The 24706-nt window shown below is 35.4% G+C and overlaps 1 protein-coding gene across 1 annotated transcript; it reads left to right on the forward strand.

The window, feature by feature from the left end:
- The first annotated feature begins 22609 nt into the window (after positions 1 to 22609).
- On the forward strand, positions 22610 to 23907 carry LOC116651667 (uncharacterized). The gene is made up of 2 exons (XM_032438493.2): positions 22610 to 22985; positions 23038 to 23907. The coding sequence occupies exons 1-2, from the start codon at positions 22717 to 22719 to the stop codon at positions 23741 to 23743; spliced, it is 975 nt and encodes a 324-aa protein (XP_032294384.1). The 5' UTR covers positions 22610 to 22716; the 3' UTR covers positions 23744 to 23907.
- Positions 23908 to 24706: the final 799 nt, after the last annotated feature.

Below are 24706 nucleotides of genomic sequence, written 5' to 3' on the forward strand. Positions count from 1 at the left end.
TATGCAAAAATATAAATAAATTATTATTTAAGTTGAACAATTTTATGAGCTGCTTTTTCTTTTTTGTTTTGCTTCTTATTGCATACATTATGGTATGGCAAAATTAACTTTGATTCATGTTCTGTATAGCCCAAGCAATCTTTTTTTAATACAATGTTACATGTTTGTGTTTTTATTATATAAAATAGTTAAAGATCTTTTTAGCCATATTAATAAAAATAAAAAATCAGTTTATTTTGTCTGTGCCCTTTAATTGTCTGGTAGCTAGCTATACCGATCCTTGGCATCCTTGCATGTCACACAACTGGACGATGGGCGGCATGGCGCTGCACTCCGTCAGGTAGCACTTATTGAAATATCAATTACGCATTTGCTTTTACGAGTCGAGTATTGTTGTTGGCAACGTCAAAGGCTGCTTGCAATGTGCCATGTGTAAATACATCAACAGGTCGCGCTACTCGAGAGCATAAACAGCGCTAATTGGTTCCACCCCTCGAGCTGTTTGACCAGGTACTAGTTGCACTCAATTGCAGTCAATGGTTATGACTGTTGGCTCTGCTAAAAGAAAAAAAATGTTTGATCTACACACCTCGAGAGAACGCCACAACTGTCATTAGCAAATTGTATGCACGACTGAACTGAATTCTGACATTGTTTTCGCCAGTCATGTAGTTTGTGTGTCAAAGGGAACTGGTTGTCTAGCTAGCAAATAAAGGAATTGCAGCAACAATAAAACGAACAAAATATTGTAAGCATGATTATTTAAATGTGAATTGGAATGAGTAAAAGCAGCTCAAATATTTTTAGTATTTCGATTTTTTGGCAACATTGTTTAAATGAAATGCATTACAGGTATTTGCTTGTGCAAATTTATATATATTTAGATTTAATATGACTAAGATGTTTACAAGGGCGGTGCATTAGTTTGTTTAATAATATATTGTAGCTTTGTGGCTTATCACATATTGCATTACTATTTAAATACTCATATTGATGCAATTAATGTGCCTGGAACACACAAAATATAGCTGCAGGCCTCAAATTACTTTTAGCACATCCCAAATACCCCACAAAGTGTTCTCTTTTTCTATAAAATATATTGTTTTTAACTGTCGAAATAATGTGGTTTAACCACGACTTATCTTTGACCTAATTGTATAGAAATGTACCAATGTTTTCTGTCCAACAGCTAATTCGTTTTTTTTTTTCGCACTTACTCTAAATTGCAACAAAATTAACAGCCTGAAAACATTTGGCACGCCATCAGCCAACTCAACCATCTTGCCAAAATACTTGACAGACGGTGCCAAAAATGTGACTAAATTAAGCCTATTACCCGCCAGACAGCGATTTCGGCGAGCAAACAAAAATTCATTAAATTGTTGGCAAGCGTTTTAATAAAACACGAAAGTGCACTCACAGAAAATGCTTACGGGCAATCTGCAGCTCGTTTTCAGACTAAAAAAGCAGCGCACAAATGTATACCGCATAAAAGTAAGTACTGCAACAATGATTAACTCCCGACTGCGTGGTACTCTGTCTTTAAATGAAATTAAGATGGTAAATATACTAAGAAAAACCAGCAATAAATTTAATTATAAATCAAAAAAATTACATATCCGTTTATCAAAAGTAAAGTTTTGATGCTTAAGTTTTTTGAGATATTGGCCGCAACGGAAGTGAGTTAGGTACAAAATGCCAACGAGCTGATGTATAAACAGCACTAAATATCGTATAAAAAGTAATAAACTATATTTTGGATAATTTTGTTTGCTAAATTGCTGCCATGGCGATAAAAGCCATGAGTATCGCAGCAGAATTCAAACCATTTGTATTTTTGATTGAATTGGTAGAGGTCGTGCCAGTTGGCAAATGTGGGCAGATAAGCTTGCAATGTCACTTCTTTGTTGTGCTTCAATTTATGTATTGCACATACAGCTCGTTAAAAAAACATTAAAAATATTAATTACCATAGCACTGATCAGCACCACAACAGCACAATCAACGGCGTCGTGTCGAACCACAGTGAAGGCTTTTCAATTGCCATCAAGCGGCCAACTGAGTGTTGTACGAGTATCCGTATTGCAAGCCATTTGTTTGCACTCGAAATAATTAAAACAATGCCGCACTGTTGGCCATCGAATGCATAAAATTCTTTTCTGATATGCGTCGTCCTTTGAGTGATATCTTGCTTTAATAGCATGGTTTGACAGCAGGATGTATTTTAACATTGACTAAAATATTTATATAAACTCTGTGTAATTATTTTTATTTTATGTAAGCTATTTTAAAATGTGTTATTTTCTCAGTTGTTAATGAAATCTAATATAAGTATACGTTATATTTTATATCGATAAAGATCTTGCAGATTTTTCTAAGCACTTACCTTATGTGCAGAGTGTTATAAAATTGGCTTAGCATATACCATGAGAAATGCTTAGAAGATCTGAATGTTGTATTCCATAATGTGGCTTAAATGGCGACACGATTAAGGGCTATGCCATTGTCTTCCACAATAACAAAAAATATTCTAAGCATGCACAGCATGGCGTATACGTAACGTCCTATCCTGCTGTGTACTTGTGGAACCTGTTCCTGTGTGAACCTAAGCCTTGGAGTTATTAGCATATTCTCAACATGCTGAGCTACTTAATGATGCAGAATGGTACGAAAGTCATGAATGGAGTTCAGATCCAGAATCCGTGCCAGCTTTAGTCATTGATTATGCATATGTCGCGCATTTGACACAGGATTTTGCCAATTGCTTACCATGAATTTTTGTATCGTGACGCTGCGCTTCGACTATGTAAGTTCATGTTGTGAAATTGATGCCAATAATATTTCGGAATTTATTCATGTCTAAGACGTGAGCTGTAATTCAAACTAAACTATTTACTCCACTTGTTCTGCTTTTCATAGAACAACAGCTACCATTCATAAGATAAAAGGAACGCACATTCTTTGCGTATAAACCAAGCACGTTTTTTCAGCTCTGCCGGCAATTAAAATCTAGCCCAGTCATAGACTGATTTGATGCTATTAAGAATTTAATTATTGCCCCAATCAAAATCAGTCCTTTATTCTGATTGCCTCGTTCTTTTTGTACGAACTCTTATTTTGTTTATTATTATTTTATTTTTTTTTTTGCTTTCCTTTCTTTGCAAGTCACAAAGGATTATATAAAATAGACAGCTAATCAAGCGAAATGATTCTTTCACGATTGGCGATTGGCGGGCTATATTTCCTTTTAGAGCGCCAGGGTCACGGATAGCAAAAAGGGTTTTCTAATTAAATTTGCAAAATGTCAGACATTTTATTTAGATTTCAGTAAAGAAGCAACGTGCTTCAACTTGTAAAAGTTCAGGGGTGATATATTTAATTTCAAGTGCGAGCAAAAACAGAAACTCATTATAGTCGTAATTCAACAAATGAGTACAAAGCGCCCCCGCATTAAAACTGACACTCAAAATTACTGAGCTAAAAGGATTAAACCATACAGCAAAGCAGCTGTAAATCCCCGAGCCGTGTAATATGTGTGCAAGCATACGCTTCAACCAGGTGCAAATTCCCGACCCGGCTATACTTAGAAAGGGTTTACCTAGAAAATAAGTGGCAACCGCTTAACGAGCTTCCAGGATTCTTGTGGCTTTAGCGAAATGTGTGCAATGTCAGAGGACGGTGGCACGGCACGACGCACACCATTTTGGGGGAAACGCTGATTTATGCAAACAGCCAACGAGATGGGAGTAAATTAACGCCTCTGCAGCCAAAAGTCTGCTAATGGAAGTGGCAACAGTGCGACGAAGCGTCTGAAAAGGCAACAACCTTAAAACCTCACATATTTTGCATTACGCCAGCAGTTGTCAGCAGTTGAAGGGGTCTGGTTGTCGTGTGTGCCCTTTCAGTACATATCAGATTTTTCAATTAATTGAGTGTGTTTTTTTTTATAAATGTCTAATCTAATTTTAAATTTGTTGAGTGGCTTAACATTATTTTATAATATTGTTCTTCGCAAAAACGCGAGTGTTACAGAAGAAAGACCTGATTAATACATTGGAATATTGCATTTTATTTATTTAAATGCAAAGGGCAGACAGATATTACACTTATTGAAAAACTACTTATTTAATTAAACTTATGCATCCCAGCATGGAATTTTTAAGTGTCTTTCGATGTACATAAAAAAATAGATAAGAAAAGTGTTTTACATACACACATAAGTATTATTTATCAAATGATTTTATCCAACTGATAGCCGGCATCATTCTATTCAGCTCCCTTTGCAATTTTTTATTGCATTTGTGTTCACTTTATTTTCATATAAGAAGATATTCGATGGCAAAGTACACAGTCAGATGAGAGGAGTCTTTTGTGCTATCCAAATCTAATCATCCAATTTGAAATTGTCAATGTAAGAAAGCCTTTTATCAAGTTCTTTTTATCAGGGATTATGCTCTACAATAGGCATATTTATGAGAAAACTTTTCGCACTCTGTTTGCCTTCGCTCGCACTGAAAGTGGGCGGCACTCTACTTATTGCCAATAAGAAAATTGATATTTATTGATATATAATCCATGGATTATTAATCAATTTGGTAAACAAACTGGTCCTAAGCCCTATACATATTCATTACACTTTGTGATTGTTCGAGTCATCTTAACTTTCAGCTGTCGCTGGCGCTAAAATTAATGTCAGCAGCAACAGTTGCTTTTGTCATGCTTTGTCATCATTATGGCGAACATTTTGTTTTGAAACTGCCAGACGGAGACATCAGTTGCATGCTTTTAGTTCAGTCACAAAAGAATGTTTTTTTATTATTTATCTTTCAGTGGGCCCAGAGCTGAGTGACAATTGGCATTGACAAAACAAAAGAAACGGCAAAAGTTATAAAAGCGAACCAGACACAAAGTCCACCCAATCCTGCTGCTACTTAAAGTGCCAATTGGAACGTGCAATTATTTGACTCGTGGGAGCTTATATAGAGAGCTTAAACTTTGGGCCAAGGTAAGCAAGTTCTGTGGACAGGCATGAATGCATCGCAAGTAGAATTTAAATGGAACACGTTTGAATGAATGCATCAAGAAGTGGCACACTAAGGCCAAGACTGAATGCGTGAACAGTTGACTGGATAAACAAGCAAAAAGCACTCAACGGCAAGTCTGGAGGCTGGCTCTGTGAAAAGTCCTTGGCCTATACAGCACAACAGTCAGAACCACACTCACACCACCGTTAAAAAGTCTAGAATATGATTAGATGGGCCACGCTGTGCCATAGCAATCGAAACAAATGATTGCGCCGAACTCAATCATATACAATAAAACTAAATTGGGGTAAGGATACTGTTTAAATTGAAACCTTAGCTAACGTATGACTAATATAAGCTATAATATAACTACTTTAGCTAAATTCAATTATTTTGCATAGTCATAAATTGTGTTCTTTCTTTTCATATTCATCCGACCAGAAAGAACAGAAAATTTCTTTAGCATACAATAAATAGCTCATACGCAGTGTATGCCACCAGTGCTTGAGACTAATGCGCTAGGCTAATCTGGCCAAATGCAGCATAAGATATTTGTATAAGCCATGAATATACTCATCTGTATAGGCAACCACAGCGCCCCTGCCCCCACTTCCACCACTCACCCGTCAGTTGGCACCCTGTTGTCATTTTTATTTGTTGCTGGCATTTTTATTTTCCAAGTCAAAGGATTCACGAGATAATATTGCAGAAGTTGCCATAGCGTGCTGTGAAAATTTCTACATATTTCCGCTGTCATATATATATATTTTATACACAAGGCTTCAAAAAAGTATATTACTTATGACTCAGCGAGGGATTTGGGGCACAGTTCCAATCTAAAGATTCGCCGAAAATCGCGTCAGAAGAGTTTGAATGAGTGCGAAACAACCATACAATGGTTTTTATATTTTTCGAGTATTTTCAAAACAACAATTTGAAATTATTTTAATTTATATAACAAAAAATGTTCCTAAAATCTTCTTCGATTTTGATTCGGTAGACTCTTTAGATTATAATTTTACAATACAATAGTTTCTCTCTATGCCAAACGAAAATTGAAATATGCATATGTAGGCAATCTTATATTAGCATCAGCTCCAGAAAGAGCGGAAAATTTCAAACATATATATTATTTTAATTCCAACCACATATTTAATTTTTAATTTTTTATATATTTATTTATTATCATCAAGCACTCTCTAGTTCATAACTAAAATTTATCTAAATTTGCCACTCCGCAACATATTTAGAGATTAAGTTAACTTAGGTACATATTTGTGGAAGTCTTGGACCACATCAAAGTAGCCGCAGCAGAGCAATTACTTTGATAGCCATAGTCAGCAGCAGCCGCCGTTGCTGGTCAAGCAGATGTCCTCGACAGGTTGAATGATGGCCATGATGGCATAGACAGTTCGTCTTCAGCACGGTTCTGTGTTTCTTTCATATTTACACAGTGGCCGAGAGTCTGGGCAAAAGAAAGGAAAATAAATGTGGCCACAACTGAAATGCAATAAGGGAATAGGGTTTGTTTGTTGTTACTTATTCGTTTACAGGTTGTGACCAGTATCACTTCATCCATTTGTGTGCGCCAGTCTGGGCGTGAATTGCGCGCAATAGCTTTAAGGTTATTTTCAGGCAGAAAATTCATTTGACGGTCTCTTCCAACTGTTGGCCATTGTTGCGATCTGGTAGTTGAGGCGCAAATGAATTGCTGTAAACACTCGGGGCGCCACTCGGTTGCCGTTGCAAGTGCTTTCTGTTGATTTCTACTGTTTAGCGCTGCTTCCTGCTATTTAGCCTGCAGCGCTTAGACAATGGTTAAGTGTTCCCCCAGCTGTGCACCCCCTTGCGTGGGGTTGCCCTTTTGTGTTTCATCTTTCATTGCATTTTTTATCCTTTTTTTTAGTTTTATATAAGAGTTGTCAGGCGACGAGGCTGCAGTTTTTAATTCATCTCTTGGGGAATTGAATGCACGCATTGTTCGAGAATGAACAGGATGCAGTAGCAGGATATTGCGACATTTGGGTAAATACTTGGTACACGTCACTGACTTTTCGTTGCCATGTGGCATAATTGTGGCTCCTGTTGTGAAGTGTAGCAAATGCAACTTGTGTCTGTTATATTTTCTATTTAAATCCCAGCACATGTTGCCCCCAAAAGCATGGCCCCTGGCCAATGACTGTTTCCCACTGGGAAACTGATATACATGCTCAAATAAGTATACGATTTCGATTGTTACTTAATGCCAACCACTATAAACACGTTTTAAATACATAATTCTGCATTTATTATCGTGCTAAGAAACTAAATTAAATCTTCAACAAGCATCTAGCTAAATGCACGCCGTTAAATGTTTTTGAATATTTTTCTCTTCTCTTTTTTTAGCTGCCCAACTAATTTCATTAAACTTCTTGGCACGGTCATTGTCCGGCCAACAACAAGTACTCCTGTGGCGTAATCAACAAGTGGTGCAGAACCTCCAAGCAGCTCTTAATTATGCGGCGAGGAGCCTCCGCAGGGTATCTTCTAGCTGTTGGCAAGCTTTACAATTTGTCAGTGCCGGAAGGGCACAATGGTTGGCTCCATTGAATGCAACAGCGCGGAAAATAATTGTTAAAGTAGGTTTCATGGTGGGACTGTAGGGATATTTAATTTTTAATGCATTGATTGCGGCTTTTATAATTTCTGCTATTTATCCTATACATATTGAATATAGTGACACCTAAAATAGGAGAGAACAACTTATGAATTCCTGCAATCTTAACCACTGGCATATTTCGCAGGGTTTTTATGATGTTTATAAAAATGACTTTATATTCAATTGGCAATAAATTTTAGGTAAACCAGTCAAAATATTATTCTCAATTCAATTCAATTCAATATTCAATTGAATAGACTGAAAGCCGAAGCACACTATTATTATTTTAATTGCACTTGAAAGCAACAGGAGTTGTATTTCAGTTTGAAGAGCCCAATGTGTATGTGTAGTATATTCTTTTCCACTTTACGTAGCTCAACAGCTGTAAGAGTAGTGAAAGAGAAGAAATTCATGAGTTGTACATCTATTACGTTGTACTTAGAAACAACTGCTGATAAGGGGATTATTTACAATGTGGACACACCCACTAAGATTGCCTTTTATATTTCGTGGAGCATTCTCCTCTGGGAATTGGACCTGTCTGACATTAAAAGTTTGACAGCTTTATATTCGACAAGCACTTTGGCCCAATACTTTGCACACACTGACAAAATGCAGCTTCTGCAGAATTTTGCAATTGTAGATTTTGTTTGCAGTGCCAAGATATACTATTGTAAATATTTCAGCTATAGAAAGATCAAGTATATTTACAACCAAATCCTAAGACGGAGAATAACATTTTATTTTTAACATTATTTTTTATTTTGATGATTTTCCTGTGTTTAAAGCAACCAAACAGTTCAAACCAACCGCCAAAAGACATTACAACTTGTCCGTCGCAGCCTGTTTGTTTATTCTAACCTCAAACACTTTGGGGTTGGAACGTTGTGTACTTACACATTTTGTGGAGCATTTTCTTTACAGTCCATCCAATATGCACACCTGTTGCTTACCGGTAGCTAACATGTTGGCAGACATTTAAGTCTGTCCTGAAATAATTATTGAAAATTAAGCTCGATTTTAAATTATAAAAAAGAGTTAGAAAAGGATTCCAAAATAATACGAAATAATAATAACAAACAAATAAAATTCTTGGTAATTTAAATGTTAGAGGTTAATTTTTTGGTTAATTTTTTGGATATTGTCATTCACTTGCAATAAGTGCATATTAAGTATTATTTTCAGTGTACACATAAATCGTGTGCGACAAGAGCTGTCAAAAAGCAACAAAGTTTCATTAACTTTGCTAAAAGAGAGTTTTTCAGATAGCGGCAAAATACAGTCAGCTTTTATGGTGAAAATGTATTAATGAAGCTGTATGAACGTGCTTTTGGCTACGATTGGGGATTCGGTTACGGCAATTTATGGACAGCAAACTTAATTTCAATATTGAAATGTTGCTTTACAGAGCAACAGTTAATGTCTGACACTGTCAGGTTTTTAATTGAAATTTATGTTGGCGATTATAGCCTGAGATTAAGTACACATATATGTTGACAGCTGACATGTGTTATACATTCTTCTCTCTCACTCTTTAATATTTATGTTGTTTGCTTAAGGAAATGACCATCAGATCAATTTTAAATTGAACTGAAAAACACACATGAATAACTTTATTGATGATGCAAGTCCGAGGTAGATAAGCTTTTAAGCTGTCACAATGTCAAGGAGAGTATATTAGCTCAGTGCAATGTGAGCCGACCTTAAAACTGCAGTCATGAAACTTGGAAAATAAACTGAAGCTAGTTATCAAATTTGAAAGGTACACTATGTAAGGCCTTCGAAATAATTAGCATCACAGTCCGCTATCCTTAAAGTCAAGAGGGCTCTCTTTGATCAGTCTTAAACAGAGCATTGCGCAGTCCGCTGGGACCGATTGCAATATTATTACACGTTTTTTCCGGACAGCGACCCACTTTTCCGTGAATCGCAATTGGATTGAAAGCGGTTGAGTGGAAATTAAATTGTAAATACAATAAAAAGCAACAATCTCTCAGGAAAGGCCACTTATTTCATATCATGAACAGTATTTATCACCAGTACTAATCAAAGTGTAAAATGGGTGCTGAAATAAAAATGTAAGTTGTACAATTGGTATAAAATATACAAGATAAACTACAATATATAATATATAATTATCCTAATATACTAACTCCCTAGCATGCTATCGACTTCAAGTTCTGTCTAGTAGCTATAGTTATAAAATGTACACTTTAAATCACAGTGTTTTTTGAAAGTTCAAATTGAAGCTTTCACACATAATTATCACATCGTAAAAAATGCCATTGTTTGAAAACTCATTGCTTAATAGCCAAAGCCCCACGAACTACAGACAAACTGTATAAAAACTTTGGCACTTTTAATGAGCGCGTCTTTGCCCATTGGCAATTGCAATTTAAGAGGTTGCAAAAAGTTTTTGTAACAAGTCTTCAGGCTACTGCTGGCTTAAAAACATGAATTTAATGATTGGCAAGAGTTGATAGGAATGATTTTTATATAAAAATAAGTGTTACTATTTCCCCTGGTGCCAGTAAGTTTTAATCTGTGAGAAACTAGGGGATACCCTGAACCAAAGAAAATATAAACAGTGTTTATATTGTGTTTGCCTAAACACTCTTTTTCCAACATCAAATGCATATATATATTCTATTTTAGAAGCAATATATCAATTTTCGTGACTCTAGCTCTTATTATTTACTAAAATTGCCCAAAAAACAGGATATCGATATCGATTTTTATCGATTGCTTGGAAACGGAGTAAGTTATCGATTATCGGAATCAAACTCGATCTGCGCAGGCATTACGAGCACCTACATCTAAAATTTCAAGTCTCTAGCTCTTTTAGGTTCTGAGATCCTTGCGTTCATACATACTGACGGACGGACAGACGGACATGGCTAGATCGACTCGGCTATTGATGCTGATCAAGAATATATATACTTTATGGGGTCGGAGATGCTTCCTTCTGCCTGTTACATACACTCGGATTTTGCACAAATACAATATACCCTAATACCCATTTTTAATGGGTTCAGGGTATAAAATAGTCTGTGTGATTTTTAAATTTATTGGTTATATTTTGGGACGCACACGCAAGAATACATTAAAATATAGTATTCATAATTTTTCATTAATTATTTAAGACGAAAGTAAATGGCTTACGTTTAAATAACTTGGTCCTTTAGGTGACAAAAATTAGGTCGTTTATATGTATGGTCCGTCCCACTTCTGCATTCATTTACCTGCTCTTAATAACAGATAATTGCTTACGCGTTGCTTTCCTTGAACTTGAAAAGTGTCCGTTGCCTTTTTTGAAAACAGCTCAGCTTATTTTTTATACCAACATTCTCTTATGTGGCAAAAGGTCGCGAACGGGTAATAATCATTACAACAAAAATCAATTACTTTTTTTCCAGTCATTTTATCAGAAATGGGAAAGCCTTGGCATTTTGGTAGGTACATGAAACGAAAAATTTCAACGGAAACCCATTGTACATACAGTCAATAAATCAAATAAACAAGGCAAAAAAATTTAATTATTTATAACCGTTTGTCACAAGTCATGAGTGTCACACAACCGCAAACTGACGGCAGGCAAAATGTGGTCAACAATGTTCGATTACTTCGGGTGTATGAACAAAAATAAAGACTCGCAGTGAAGCGAAATACTGCAGCAGCTGTCACATGCTGAAATTAGGTCTGTCAGTATATGGAATTGCCACAGAGAGGTGGCTGGAGGTAAAGTAACACATCCGCTTACTCAGCTCATGTGTTTTAGCGCAATGCCCAAGCATAGATTATGGGGTAATTCATCATCATCGCTTATAAAGTCAATTGATTTTGAGTTTCTTAAATACAGTTAAAGAACTAGTAACAGCGTGTAATTTAAATACAGTACTTTTAAAGTTTTCTAACAGAATACATGAGTATCTCTTGACACTTCAACAGAATACTTGGAATATATTTTTCACTAATTTTACTACGCTCAGCAAAATAAGATTATTTTTCTAGTAATTTTAAAATTTATTAAATTTCACACCTAGCGCTTGGTAAACAAACATGTAATAAATATTCTAGCAAAATCCCTAATGCAATTGCACAAACAGTAGCCACAGTGCGGACCACAAACACTTTCAGAGAGAAATTACACGTCCAAGGAACGTACACATATGTCTATACATACATATATTCCATACCCTACATATGCACGAAGGATATCTGATCTACCAACTGGCCAAGGAACCATCGTTGCCTCTCGAGCATTGTTAGTCACGATTTATGGTCGCCTGCTGTGGGCAGTTTTTACTTTTTGTTTTTGCTGCAACAAAAAAGTTCACGTGGTGTAATATATGTGGGTGCTGACCGTTCGTAAGATTGTTATTATATAATTTGCTGAAAAGTGTTTTTTTATTTTCTACTTGCATAAATAGATGAGCTTAGGTAATAAGTGAAAATATTGCATCTAGATCTAGATATGCAAAACTCTAAAATAGTGCTTAAATTTAATATACGTTGTTACAAATTTACTCAGCTTTTTGACTCGTTAAGAAACGGATATTTTATTCTTAATTTTTTTGTTGCCCTCGTAAGCATCTTAACGCTTAAGTACATTTTTGTTAGACAATATCTTATCATTTCTGCCTAACTCTTTATTAGAACAACATAATGCACATGAAGAAACCCTAAGTTAGGACACCATAAAAGTAAATACCATTATACCTAACAATGTTCACACTGGACCGGGAGAACTGTATCCAACGAGGATTCCACAGCTTGTGTGATAATAAAATGACCCTAAACATTTTTATGACTCTTGCCTCGTTGGCAACAAAACGCGTCGGAAAGTGTGTTTATTCGGCAATAGACACCCTTATTTTTCGGGATTCAATAAAAATCTGATGGTATATTTCGTTTTTGATTGCTTATTTGGCTATATAGCAAGATTCCAAGGGTTAAGTGTTGCATAAAATATAATAAAAATATATGGTGCATTATCTAATACGCAATTACAGTACAAAGGTCTGAAGTACGAGTAAGAATTTATAATTGTCTTAGTTCCAGGACAGATAAGGCGGCTGGCCAATCGCAATACCGTCTTTTATAGATGGCCAAAGTTTAAACACAATTTAATCTTAATGTTGATGTTTTACGTTTTTATTGACTTATTGATTGAGTTTTCAAAAGCTGCATTGCACATTTGCTGTGCGGTTGTCTGCAATTTAAACAACTTCTTTGCTGATGCCCAATTGTTGGTCGTGTCTTATACTCATCGTATCTTGAACTAGTCATCGTTCTCTCTCATCCGCGTCTTCAATACTTCGGCAAGTGCTGTTTACAATTTGTGTGTTTACTAATCACCTCTCCAACTGCCCGCATTTGGACTACACGCTGACAGCAGACAACAAAAAAATATAAGTCAACGGACATCGCCTTAGCATTGATTTATTTATATTGACAATGGCCCCAGTAACAGGAACAGACGCACCTTATCAGCAAGATGTTTTTTATAAATTACCCATCATTTATTGAACATCGTATAGACGGAACCTTTTGGCTTGGATAAATTACTAGGGTAACCATTGATTGCATCTGGTTTGCAGTAAGTGTAAACAATATTTAAGAAACATTTTAAAAATTTTACAAAATTTTCATACAAATTGACCTTTGGCAAAGGTACCATGTAAATTTATTTATTTGAAGCGTAGATAAGTATTTCAATTTTGAATTCCCGACAACGCAAAGCAAATATTATTTTATAGAGCTTTGTCACCCTTGTCTAACATTGACATTCTCTGGATATTTTTTACACCCACAGACAGCGTGCTGGCATTTCTTCTGTCTCTGGGCGAACGTGCAGTTTGCATTAGGCATTGCTGGTTGACATATAACCAGTATGTGTGTGTAGGTGAGGTTTCCGGTGTGGGTGAGCGTCGGTGTGTGAGGCTGTGTGTTTGTTGGGAAGTCTGACGTTGGCATCCTTATGGCCAGCTTAAACAGGCAGCTTCACAGTTAGTCACAAAACTATATTGCTCAAGCGCTTTAAAAGGGGTAGCTAAAGTTTTGTGCAGCTTTTCCGCTACGGCTTATCTGCAGTATACAGCGTGGGGCTTCTCAAGTATCTATTATGTTTTATATACAAAAAAAAATTATGCATACAAAGTGAAAAGAGTAGTGAAAGTAAAGGTAATTTAACGACCTTACGTTAAAGTCCCTAAGGTTAATTGTTATTAATAATAAGAAATGGAAAGCAGAAATTATTTAAGTGAAAGTATTTCAGATTTATTTCTATGCTTAGTCTAAAGGTGTTTCAATTGGAGCTACATAATATAGAAATAATACCGAAGCATTCCCCACATTAAGGGACAAATTTATCTATCGACTTGGTTGTTGATACCAAACCAGGCATATTACAAATTTATACTCTTTATAAATTAAAAATGTGGCAAAATATCAGATATTCATTTGTGTTCTTCTGGCATACATAGCTTAGCTATACTTATTTGCATTAAGTACTATGTACATTCTTAAGATGTAACCAACTAAGCCAGACGAAACCCTGCTCCGTATCTCTTGCGGCTTTCGCTTTATTAAGCGCTTGTTAATAAAAATACTTGGCTCAGTAAAAAAAAATATAGTGCAAAAAATAAAGGCAACGGTAAACAGTGCATTATTTTCTAGCCAACTACAAGTAGTTCATGTTTACGTGCTTGTTATGCCAGGTAAAACTTATAGGAATGTAAGCCAGCAAGCTTACGGAAATCCGCTTGTAACAATGTAAACGGTAACAAGGGAAAACTGCGGAAAACATTTGTGTAGTCTATGGAAATTAAATGCTTTAAAAATTAAATAGTGCTTAGGGCAAGTGAGCCCAGCACTGAAATAAAATTATAAAGAATATTTTATGAAGTCAATTGTGTTAATAGCAGATATATTAATTGGCAGAATAATTATTTTACCCTGAACTCAGTTAAATTGTTTAAAACGGGTATAATAATGGTCTGTCCATCCATGGGAAACTATAAGAGCCAGAGAATTTTAGTTTACAAGTCAATTCCCTTTATTTAAATAATTTCTTGTTTGAATAGCTGATGATTCGTGTCGTAGTTTATGTAGATTTCTAGCATGAAAAGAAGGATATCTCCCAGTCGGGCATTCACGACTAGAGGACTTAATATTTGTCAAGGTCTGCTGTCATTTATCATTAATTGGCAGAACTGAAATGCGTTTCTTGTGGTTAAACAGGCGGTGCCAATGGCAGCTCACCGCGGTCCGCAATCTGTAACCCACAGCTCGCAGAAAATAAATTGTTATGCATTCTTTTTTTACTGTCAACTGGTTTGCCGTTTCGTCCAGCAAATACCTTCCTGGATTTATAGTTTTATTTATAATTAAAATATTCACATTGTTCATTTGTCAAGTGCGCAGTTCTTTAAAAATGGGTTTCTGATATTATTAAGCGCGTTGATTCAGTGACAAAATATGGTAAGTTTAACAATTTTAACAGTTTATCTTTTTTATTATAATTGATAAGTAGAGGCCTACATATGCCTGCAAACTAGCTGCTAGAAGGTGTTTGTACATCTATAATGAACATCATTCTAGTGATAGCAATTACATATGTGCATTGATTTTCGCAATTGAATAATTGTAAATGGTGTGCTGAGAATGAGCAAGGGAAGAGGCAAACAAATTTATTGAAAGCCAGCTACTGTTGTGTTAAATGGCCATTGTTTACCCAGCCTAGTAAAATATTCCCTACTGCAATTTTATGCAAAGTTCCCTTTTCAATGCAGTGCAATTAAAATCAGCCGCTGCAGTGGCTGTCCAGCAACCTCGTGATTCTGTGCTTGATTTGCGCATGGCAAAAGAAATTTATGCATACGCATCGTTTGATTTCAAATCCTATGCGGATTTTAAAATCATTGAATAAATGAAAATTTGCTCGGCTCTCGCTAGAAAATATATGACTTTGATTGTGTTTGATTAGGTGTGAAAATTGTAGTGGTATTCAAAGAAATTACAATGCGATATTTTTGGCATTTGGGAAAAATCCTTTCGCAGGCCAGATAGCGGCTTTTCCATTTAAAAATCAAAAATTGTTTCTGTTCAAAATAAGAAACCTCATAATTTAAATGAAAGTGTAAGACAAAAGCTTCAAGGGGGCAGAGCATCACATGTAAAATGGAAAATTCAACCTGTACATAAAAATTTGCTGAAGAACGGGTGAACAACTGTTGATTGCAACTTATTGTTTATATTATATACATGCATCTTATGTTTAAATATGTTAGGTAGGTATCGTTAGAATGCTAACCTATACCAAGAAAATTTCCAGTTTCTTTTCTTGGTTGAGCAACAAATTTAAAATATATGATTTTTGTAAATATCATCATCTTACTTTCTTCTGTATTTCATCAAAAGTAAATCTTAATTTAGTTGAAGATTAGGGCTAAAGCAATCTGTGCCATGCATTAAAGTATTCTACATTTCTGTAGCCCAAGATACATTTTATAAGCTTTATTTGCTTCCTTTGCCTGATTTTGAGCTGTGCCCTCAGCCATGGACATTGCATCAGATTTATGAAACTTCCGCTAACCTCAAAGGCATTTACATATTCGCGGAAGTTAATATAACAGCGCAATAAATTAATTAAAATTATTATTATTATATACGTATTTTTTTTTATTTTGTAAACGAATATAGGAAAATAAATTTACATATAATATTTCACTACAAAGGACTTAAACATTTTTGCAATACACTAATTTTCACAGTTTTGGTTACATTTGAAATGCAATTCTCAATTGTTGGCTTTTCACATTTTCATTTGTCTAAATTAATTTTTAATTGATTTTTCATATGCATTTGACTATTTGTTTATTTGATTATATTAATGCGGTTTCAATTAAAAATTTCGTTGTGTTTGATTATGCGTGTATTATTGTGTATGCATATGTCTGATTTTTGATTAAACTTCCATCGAATCCAAAAGTGGACTTAGCATCTAAACAAACGATTTTCGCATTAATAAAAATATGATAATTGAATTGAATCAAACAAATTTACACGAAAATTAAATCAAACTAAACAAAAAGCAAATTATTATTTGAATGAAGCGTAAAATGCCACAAAATGGATTTAACTTTAGCTGCGATTATGTGGCATTTCATTGTTATTCTAGTTAAAATGTACTACAAATTGTTCTCGCGCCATAATTCCAATCCAATGAATAATTTGTAATTGGTTTTTAAATATATCAAATTGGAACTACAATATAAATTAACAAATCATCAATAAATAGTATCCACTAGTAAATAAATATAAGTATAATAATGATTCGTTAGGAATTATGCGTGGGCCCTTATGGAATATCGATATTAATCTTAGAATGCACACTCATGAATATATTCTGTGCACAAATACGAATGTTTCTCATTTACAAATCAAATTTGGCTCAATTCTCAATTGAAGCTAAGTTCTTTATAATTCCAATCATACATGGCTATCATTTGATTCGTGTGCCTATTCAACTTCCTTATTCAAATGCTCTTTTGATCTACTTATAATTCATTTTATGCGACAGATTGGTTTACACCAGCCGCAAATCGCTACCAAACTTCACCAAATGCAAATTCAAAAATTGCGTGCATGAAATACTGGATTCCCTTTTCACCATAATCAGTTTATTTGCTTGCTCATTGACAAATAATATACTTATATCGTATGTTAACTCAATCCCTGTTAAAAATTAGCTTACATGCTTGACATTTTTACTGATATTAAATCGTATAAGTTATGTTGTTAATAATTCATAGATTTACCTATACTGAATGGATTTAGATAAGCCCATAATAGGTATTATATTTTATTTTGGTGGTTATTTTTATTTTAATTTATAAAATATTCAGAAAATCTTTATTCGTAACATACTTACATAAAATTAGCTTGCCAAGCTTATGTATTGTATAACACAATGGCAACTAAAAGCATTCCATCTATTGATATGGTTCAGTTGTTAGATGGATTCTTTTCAAATCAATAAAATATTTTCTGTATTTCTTCATTTCAATTTATTATGGGACGAGTGTGACATAAGCTGCAAGTTTCGCCTGTTCAAAATATTCTACTTTTAGCTAGCGCAACGAAAATGAATATAACATAGGGCCGAGATATATTTAAAATCGAAGCATGTGCAGCGAGGCTCAACTGCTCAAAATGCGGAGCAGCTCAATGTACATAAATATATACATTAAACGTATATATTTGCATTGCTTAGGTCGTCAATTGAAATATGGACGATGCCGTTGTCAGGCAACGGGGGAATAAGCTCTGTTCATATTTTGGACCCTTGCACGATTGACTGAACAAGAAGAATATCATAAAATTTGACACATTTTATGTCATTTCAATGGAATTAGCAACGCCTTCAACATTGTCTTCACTTTTATACTTAAAGCACACAGAAAATCAATCAATTATATTGAGAGCAGAAAACTTTTCACAGTTATTCATTCACTTTAATGCTCCGTTGACAAAAGGGGGAATATGGGCTTTTAACATCTGTTTTTGCAAAAAGGCTCGCTTGTACCATTAGAGAAAAGAGACAGGGTATTGATAAGTTAGTTTCATTCGCCAGCTATGCTCTTACTTCTGTTTTGTTTGCCATTGGGCAAATTCTATAGGGACACTTAATCGAGGGTCAGACCGAAGTGGGCGTGGCGTTTGGAATTGGAGTGAATCTCTGCAAGCAATATGAATACAAAACAATATGAGTACAGTCTGCTAAATTTGAGTTATTTTGGGAGAAGCCGTCGCATCAATTAATTTCATGAAAATCTATGTAAAAGGAATTTTGGGAATTGCCTAAAAGTTAAATGAATATGTAGTATTATATGAAACTTTAGTTGAAAGCAGTTATAAATGCCTTACGAGTTTATTTGATTTTAGTTTTTTCAGCTTATAATAAACTTAATATTTCACGTTGTTTGAATTATGTATTTTGCATGAGGCTTTAAGCGTGGCATGAATTGAATAAGTGAGCTCGAATAGATATTTATGTTACTCTGAAGTAACTTCTGCTCAATTTCATAACTAAAATTGATACTAACTAAGCTAATGTTCTTCCCATGCGTCTTTTTGATAACCTTAACTTTTCCATGAAAACCGAATGCAGTTGAAAGTTTGTCTAAAGTTAAGCAATTCCTTTGTGCCACGAAATTGTTTTAAATTCCCGAAGAAACTTCATAACTGCTCTTACAAGTTGGCAGAACTAACCAAAAGTTGTAAAAGAAATACTTTATTACACATATAATTCATACTCCATGCAGCAAAAGAAAACTCTGAATATTTTTGTAAAATAAATTTTATTTATTTATTTTGTCATTGCCATTAAGGAAAATTGTTTAATTTATTGTCGCGAAGAAGCCGTGCCATAATTACCGTAATTAATTGCATACACTTGGTGTAATATGTCTACCGGCAAGCTTTTGGCTTTGCATGAACAAGCAGTAGTAGTTGGAACTTAAAGCGAATTTTCAATTAGCACCGCAACTGTCATCAGTTAAGCCCCAACCGCAGCTAATAATGAGCCGACAAATTACAGGCATCAACAAAACAAACGAAACGCATACAAACACACAACAAACAAATAGACAAACAAGAAGCAGCACGTGCCAGAATAGACATCTTACTTGGCTGCGTGACATTATATGGCAGCCGGCAATTCCTTCCTTGACAGGCTGTATGAATAATGCCACTTGCTCCTAACACAAACTTAAACAGAAGTGCCAACTCGCATAGCTTGACTAAAGTGTCGCGTAATTTATTTCCCACCTCTGGCAAACGACTGACAAATGGCCCGATGATTTGCCCTGACTTTAACTGCAGTATTTTAGTGTCTTCTATTGTGAAGGACAACATGATGATTCCCTAAAGGTATTGTGTAGCTGTTGACATTGAATATTAATTGAAGTACAATAAACTTAAGTCTGTGATCAAATTTAAGCCAATGATCTTACCATTATGACGAGCAAATGAAAAAAAGGCAAGTTTGACTGGTAATAAATTAATAAGTCACATGCCACAAATAAACGTAGTGAACAGTATAAAGTCTGAGGATATGAGTTTCTTATTGTGCAACTGCTGGTGCTTTGAAAATGTAAGTAAATATAGTTCGATTGTAAATATTTTATAAGCATCTCGTTGTTAAATCCAGCTCAACTAAATTTAAGTTCAATTTTTAATATCCCGTTCGATATGGCGTCATCTGTCAAGTGTAAACGTCGTCTCTCCATACAGTCGTAAGTCCCGATACAACCCAATGGTCAACGGCGAGTTGATGAAAAATCAAGAAACCATGATGTGAATTGAAAAATATCTTCAACAATGTCACCAACTGTAAAATCTTAAACTACCACGAATCATTTTCAGTGAGGGCATTAAGGATTGAATCTAATAATTTTTTTTTAATAAGTCGTTAGAAATTCAAAAGACGCCTGCTGTTGCTGCCTCTGCTGTTCACATTTGCATATTTTTACAACTGGCCTGTAAATTTGTCATCAGAAAACTATCAAACAAATGTCAACAGCTGCGGCGCCAAAGTTTTGCCTTCCAGTGGAGACATGCCTTCGCCCGATGCTGCATCCTTTAATGTCTTTAGTTTTGAGACAAAGCAACCAAGGTGGTGACTGGCTTCCAATCCAGAGCAAGAGGTGTAAGAGCCTTGCATGGCTTGAATTATTTTAATGAGCTTTGTTGCAAAGGAAGTGACAATTTTAATGACAAGTCAAAGTTTTTATAATTAGCTAGAAAAAAATGAAGTTTTTTTTAAAGAAAAAACACGGCTGGAAGTTACGATTTGTAAAGCATGGGTAAATAAATTATTTCACTCTAAAGTTGCAGTTAAATTTCTAAAAATTGGCCGTCATCTGATTAACAATAAAGTAGGATATTAAAATGGAATACGAACACTTGGAAAAAATTTTCTTCAATTTTAATCGACAAACTGAACAAAAAGTCTGTCACCTTCCTGATTTCAGATTACGGGCTAGGACTAACCTATACCATGACCGGCTATAAATAAGTCACTTAAATATATTTTTTTAAATATTTAACGTGAAGATAGAGCAGAAGATTTTCAGATAAATTGCAAAAGAAATCCAATAAAAGAGGAGCAAATTATGCAAGGGCTTGTAGCCATGAATCGCACTGCACATCGCATCGTCGCCCTACAATTGAATTAATTAAATTTAAAATGTGTTTTTTTTTTCGTTTATTTTACTGTCTCTTATATGCAAATTTATTGGTTTTCGCTGGTCGGGCACGAGTTGTAATAAAAATTCCCCTTTTAAGTTGCAATTGGCATTAATTGCTTAAGATAGAGCACCACAAATGTCGACTAACGGAGCCCCATTTAAAATGCGAATTTAAATGCATATATAAATTAATTTATATTATAAGAAGATATGTTAGTTAAATTAATTTAACTTATTAATACGTTGGATGATAATTTAATATTTTCTGTCTACTCTTATTAAACAAACATAAACACAAAACTTTGCAAATGTATATGGAATGGCAATTTTAAAACATAATTAAATGCAATTCAGCTCAGCTATAAATATTGAACTTTTCTCATATTTATTTATTTATTTAGCGCAGTTATTGGTCCACTTTGTTTTTAGCAATCACAGCTCTATAAATCATCTTCACTTAATTACAGCAGCTATTATTAATGTAAATTATATATCTGGGTGATAGTAAATATCAACATTATTCGATGGAAATTCAATAGTGAAAGTCAATTATCAAAATTAATCACAAGCTATTATGCCAATAAATAACTAGTCTGCTCTTACCAAATTTTTGCTAAAGGTTAGCCAAAAGGTCAACCATTGAAGCGGAGATAATTTTCGATTCAGACAGCCGAACCACATGATATAAATTTCACGCTGGCGTACATCAATCATAAAGATGGATATACATTAGTGTCCTGTGGCAATCGCATTACGGGGGATACTCATTTGTATCGTACGCTTCACTAGCCAATCATTATATGGGCGGAAGTCTGTGAGTGCTTCTTGCTACTTAGTGTCAGATTGTGTGTTCGGCTTTGTTCTATTGTTGGCTGGGCGAATAATACTCGACTTACATAAAGAATACTAAAAATAATTGTATTTTGTTTATAGTTAGTCTAGACACATATGACATAAAAAAATGCTTTTGCAAAGATTTTAAGATAAATAACAAATGTGTTTATGTTTAATATTAATAATATATACGTTTTGTGTATGCTTTACATTCAATTCTACAAATATGGTTCTTAAGAATTTGTTTTGCTGTCCTTAAACTGTTAAATGTATAAGTACGTTCGGCCACGGACCTTTTTGAAGAACATGTAGATATGAACTTTCTGTGCATTAATATGCCATATCATTAAATTTTTTCTATTCTCACATGCAATTTTTACGGTTCTACGTGTTGGCCACATAATTAAAATTGAATTTCAGCTGAAAATTACGCGACTAAATAGAAAGAGCATTAAGGGTTGCAAACGTTGCCCAAAACAAGTAACAAATGTATCTCCAGGGTAAACAAAATTAAAAGCTTCTGCTGTTCAGTTTTACTGCTGTTCAGTTTTAATTAAAATCATGTCGAATTATTGCTAGGACGTGGTGAGTATTCCTGGCTCTAAAGTTACCCTCATCATTGAGCCCTTGTGTTTATTTATAAATCACAAACTCGTGACTATGAGTTCGTTTGGATTTTATTACATAGCCAACTCATGTAGGTAAATCAATGCGCAGAATTAAGCTACGATGGCGGTTTAAGCTGTGCGGCTTAAGCTGTGCACTTTAATTAGAGACAGTAATTAAAACACAAAATTTACAATAATGGCAATTCAGTTCGTATACAACTCTGTTCGTTTACAATTACATTCGGAGAGGATAGTAGGCCTTGCCCGTAAGCGGAGTTAGTTTCACAATTTATATTTTATATTTTACGAAAAAGACAACAGCAACAAGTTTTATTGAAGCTTCATACGACTCATAGAGGATGCTACCCTGGCGATCGTTAATTCTCATCTTGACGGTATTTCTGGTCAACGCACGGCCTGGCAGTGTTCGACGTGGGCTGCTTGTGCTGGGCTTGCACAATCACACCGATATAGCCATGAGCTCGTTGCAAGAAGATTCCTTTCAGCCGGACTCATATTGCTGGCTTTTGCTAGTCAAGCTGAAGAGTTCAGGCTGTCCTTTTTTAAATCTGTTATTTCAAAGCCTTGTGGCGCTGCCCGTGTACAACTTTTTATTGATTGTGATTGGGTAAGGACTAACCTTGAGATTCACACACTTGCATTTTAAGTTCTCCTTATAGCTGGTACCTTAACAAGAGCGCTTCATGCAGCGCAGAGCGCATTGTGTTGGTGCTTCAGCCTATCATGCAAAGATCAGCACCTGATCCACTTGTGGCAACAACCACACCAATGCCACCTTTACCACCGCCGCGTTGCAAGCGACGTCAAGCGCCGAAACCACCACCGCGCCTTGTACGCCACTCCGTCACCTGTGGCAAAAGTTATCCCAGCCAGAAGGATCCCTTTTCCACCTTGCATGGCTTTCCCAATCAGGAACAATACAAAAGCCTTCGCAGAAATCTAAAACGTGTCCTTGAAGGGCTGCAACAGCCACCGACTCCATCCCCACCACAAACGTTGCCATTGACACTGTGCAATTTGTCTCAAATAACTGAAGAGTCGGCCCAATCCTCTTCGACTGCTTTGAGCCTGGAGCTGCCCAAGAAGAAAGCCAAGCCCCCAAAATTGTTTCGAGTGCTGTTTAAGCGACTGGGCAAGCCCTTTGTGAAAAAGACCCCCCAAATGCAGTACGAAAGAAGTACGGTTAACACAGAAAGCAACGACAGCGTCAATAAAGACAGCAACAAAAACGGCATATTCCATCCCATTTGGAAACGTTTAAAATTTCGGTCCAAGCGCAAGCCCGGTTCCGAACAGCCACTGTCGTCCAATATTTCGGATTCGGTTAGCTCCAGTTGCAGTTCTCGTTGCTTATATGCCTCCTAGGCGCACAGAATCGGCTGCTTTGAAATTGTCACGTAAATTTCGTTCCATGAAAAATGCGTGGTCATTGCAGAGCAGGTGGTTCTTAATATTACTTCAACTATATTTTGTTACTATTCATCCACAATATTCTTAAATAAATGATCAGCTTAAAGGCTTTTGATTCTAAGGAAATAGGTCCTCTTTTCGCTATTGGTATAAATACTTACTGTCACATTCTGGAATTTCTCCTTAAAATTTCATTTATTGCTAGTTGCGTTCGTAATCAAGCGTTTCTCAAATGAAGTTTAAATAATTTATTTTCAATCCACTTAATCTACACACATAATAGAAGAATGTGTCTAAGCTGGTTGTCCGCTCATTTTGGCCAACGTGCACTTAAAATTCGAACCCGAACTTCATGAGCTCGTGTCGGTCCATGCGGTCTATTTTTGCGGCCTAATTTGACACTTAACTAAGAGCATTTGGCTTTGACGTTGAGTTTGTCATTGTCATGGCATGCCTTTGGTATTGGGATTCAAAGGAGCTCAAAATCTTGAAGCCGAAAACCAGAGTATCCCATACGAGCTCGCATGTGTTTGCATTTAATCCACTTTTATTGCGGCTTTGGGGACTGCGACCCTCAGTTATGCTGATTGTGTTGACACACTGATTGTTGTTGCCGAGCTGGTTACTAAATATTTAAGAGGCTCACAGGTCGTTGTTACCTTTGCCGAAACGGAGGGTTCTATCCTAAGATTGAGCCCAAATACATAAAAATTCAATTTGATTTGCACAAATTGACCAGCATTTTCCAAATGATGTGTTTCGAGTGTTGAATTGAAATCCATTTAATATGTCAGAAAAAATGCTGAAACTTTGTGATATTGGATTGATTGGATATAACAAAAATGTATTAACCAAAGCTAAAACTATAAGGGCTAGTTAACCTTTGACTCTACCCATCGGCTTTCAAGATGTCCACTT

The sequence above is a fragment of the Drosophila virilis genome, chromosome 4 (assembly GCF_030788295.1).
Source record: "Drosophila virilis strain 15010-1051.87 chromosome 4, Dvir_AGI_RSII-ME, whole genome shotgun sequence".
In the NCBI taxonomy this organism is placed as follows: Eukaryota; Metazoa; Arthropoda; class Insecta; order Diptera; family Drosophilidae; genus Drosophila; species Drosophila virilis.

Excerpts from the sequence above, each read along its gene's own strand:
- LOC116651667 (XM_032438493.2), top strand. The coding sequence starts at position 22,717 with ATGCTACCCTGGCGATCGTTAATTCTCATCTTGACGGTATTTCTGGTC. Across the intron at positions 22,986-23,037 it reads TTTTTATTGATTGTGATTGG|CTGGTACCTTAACAAGAGCG; the intron begins GTAAGGACTAAC and ends TTCTCCTTATAG.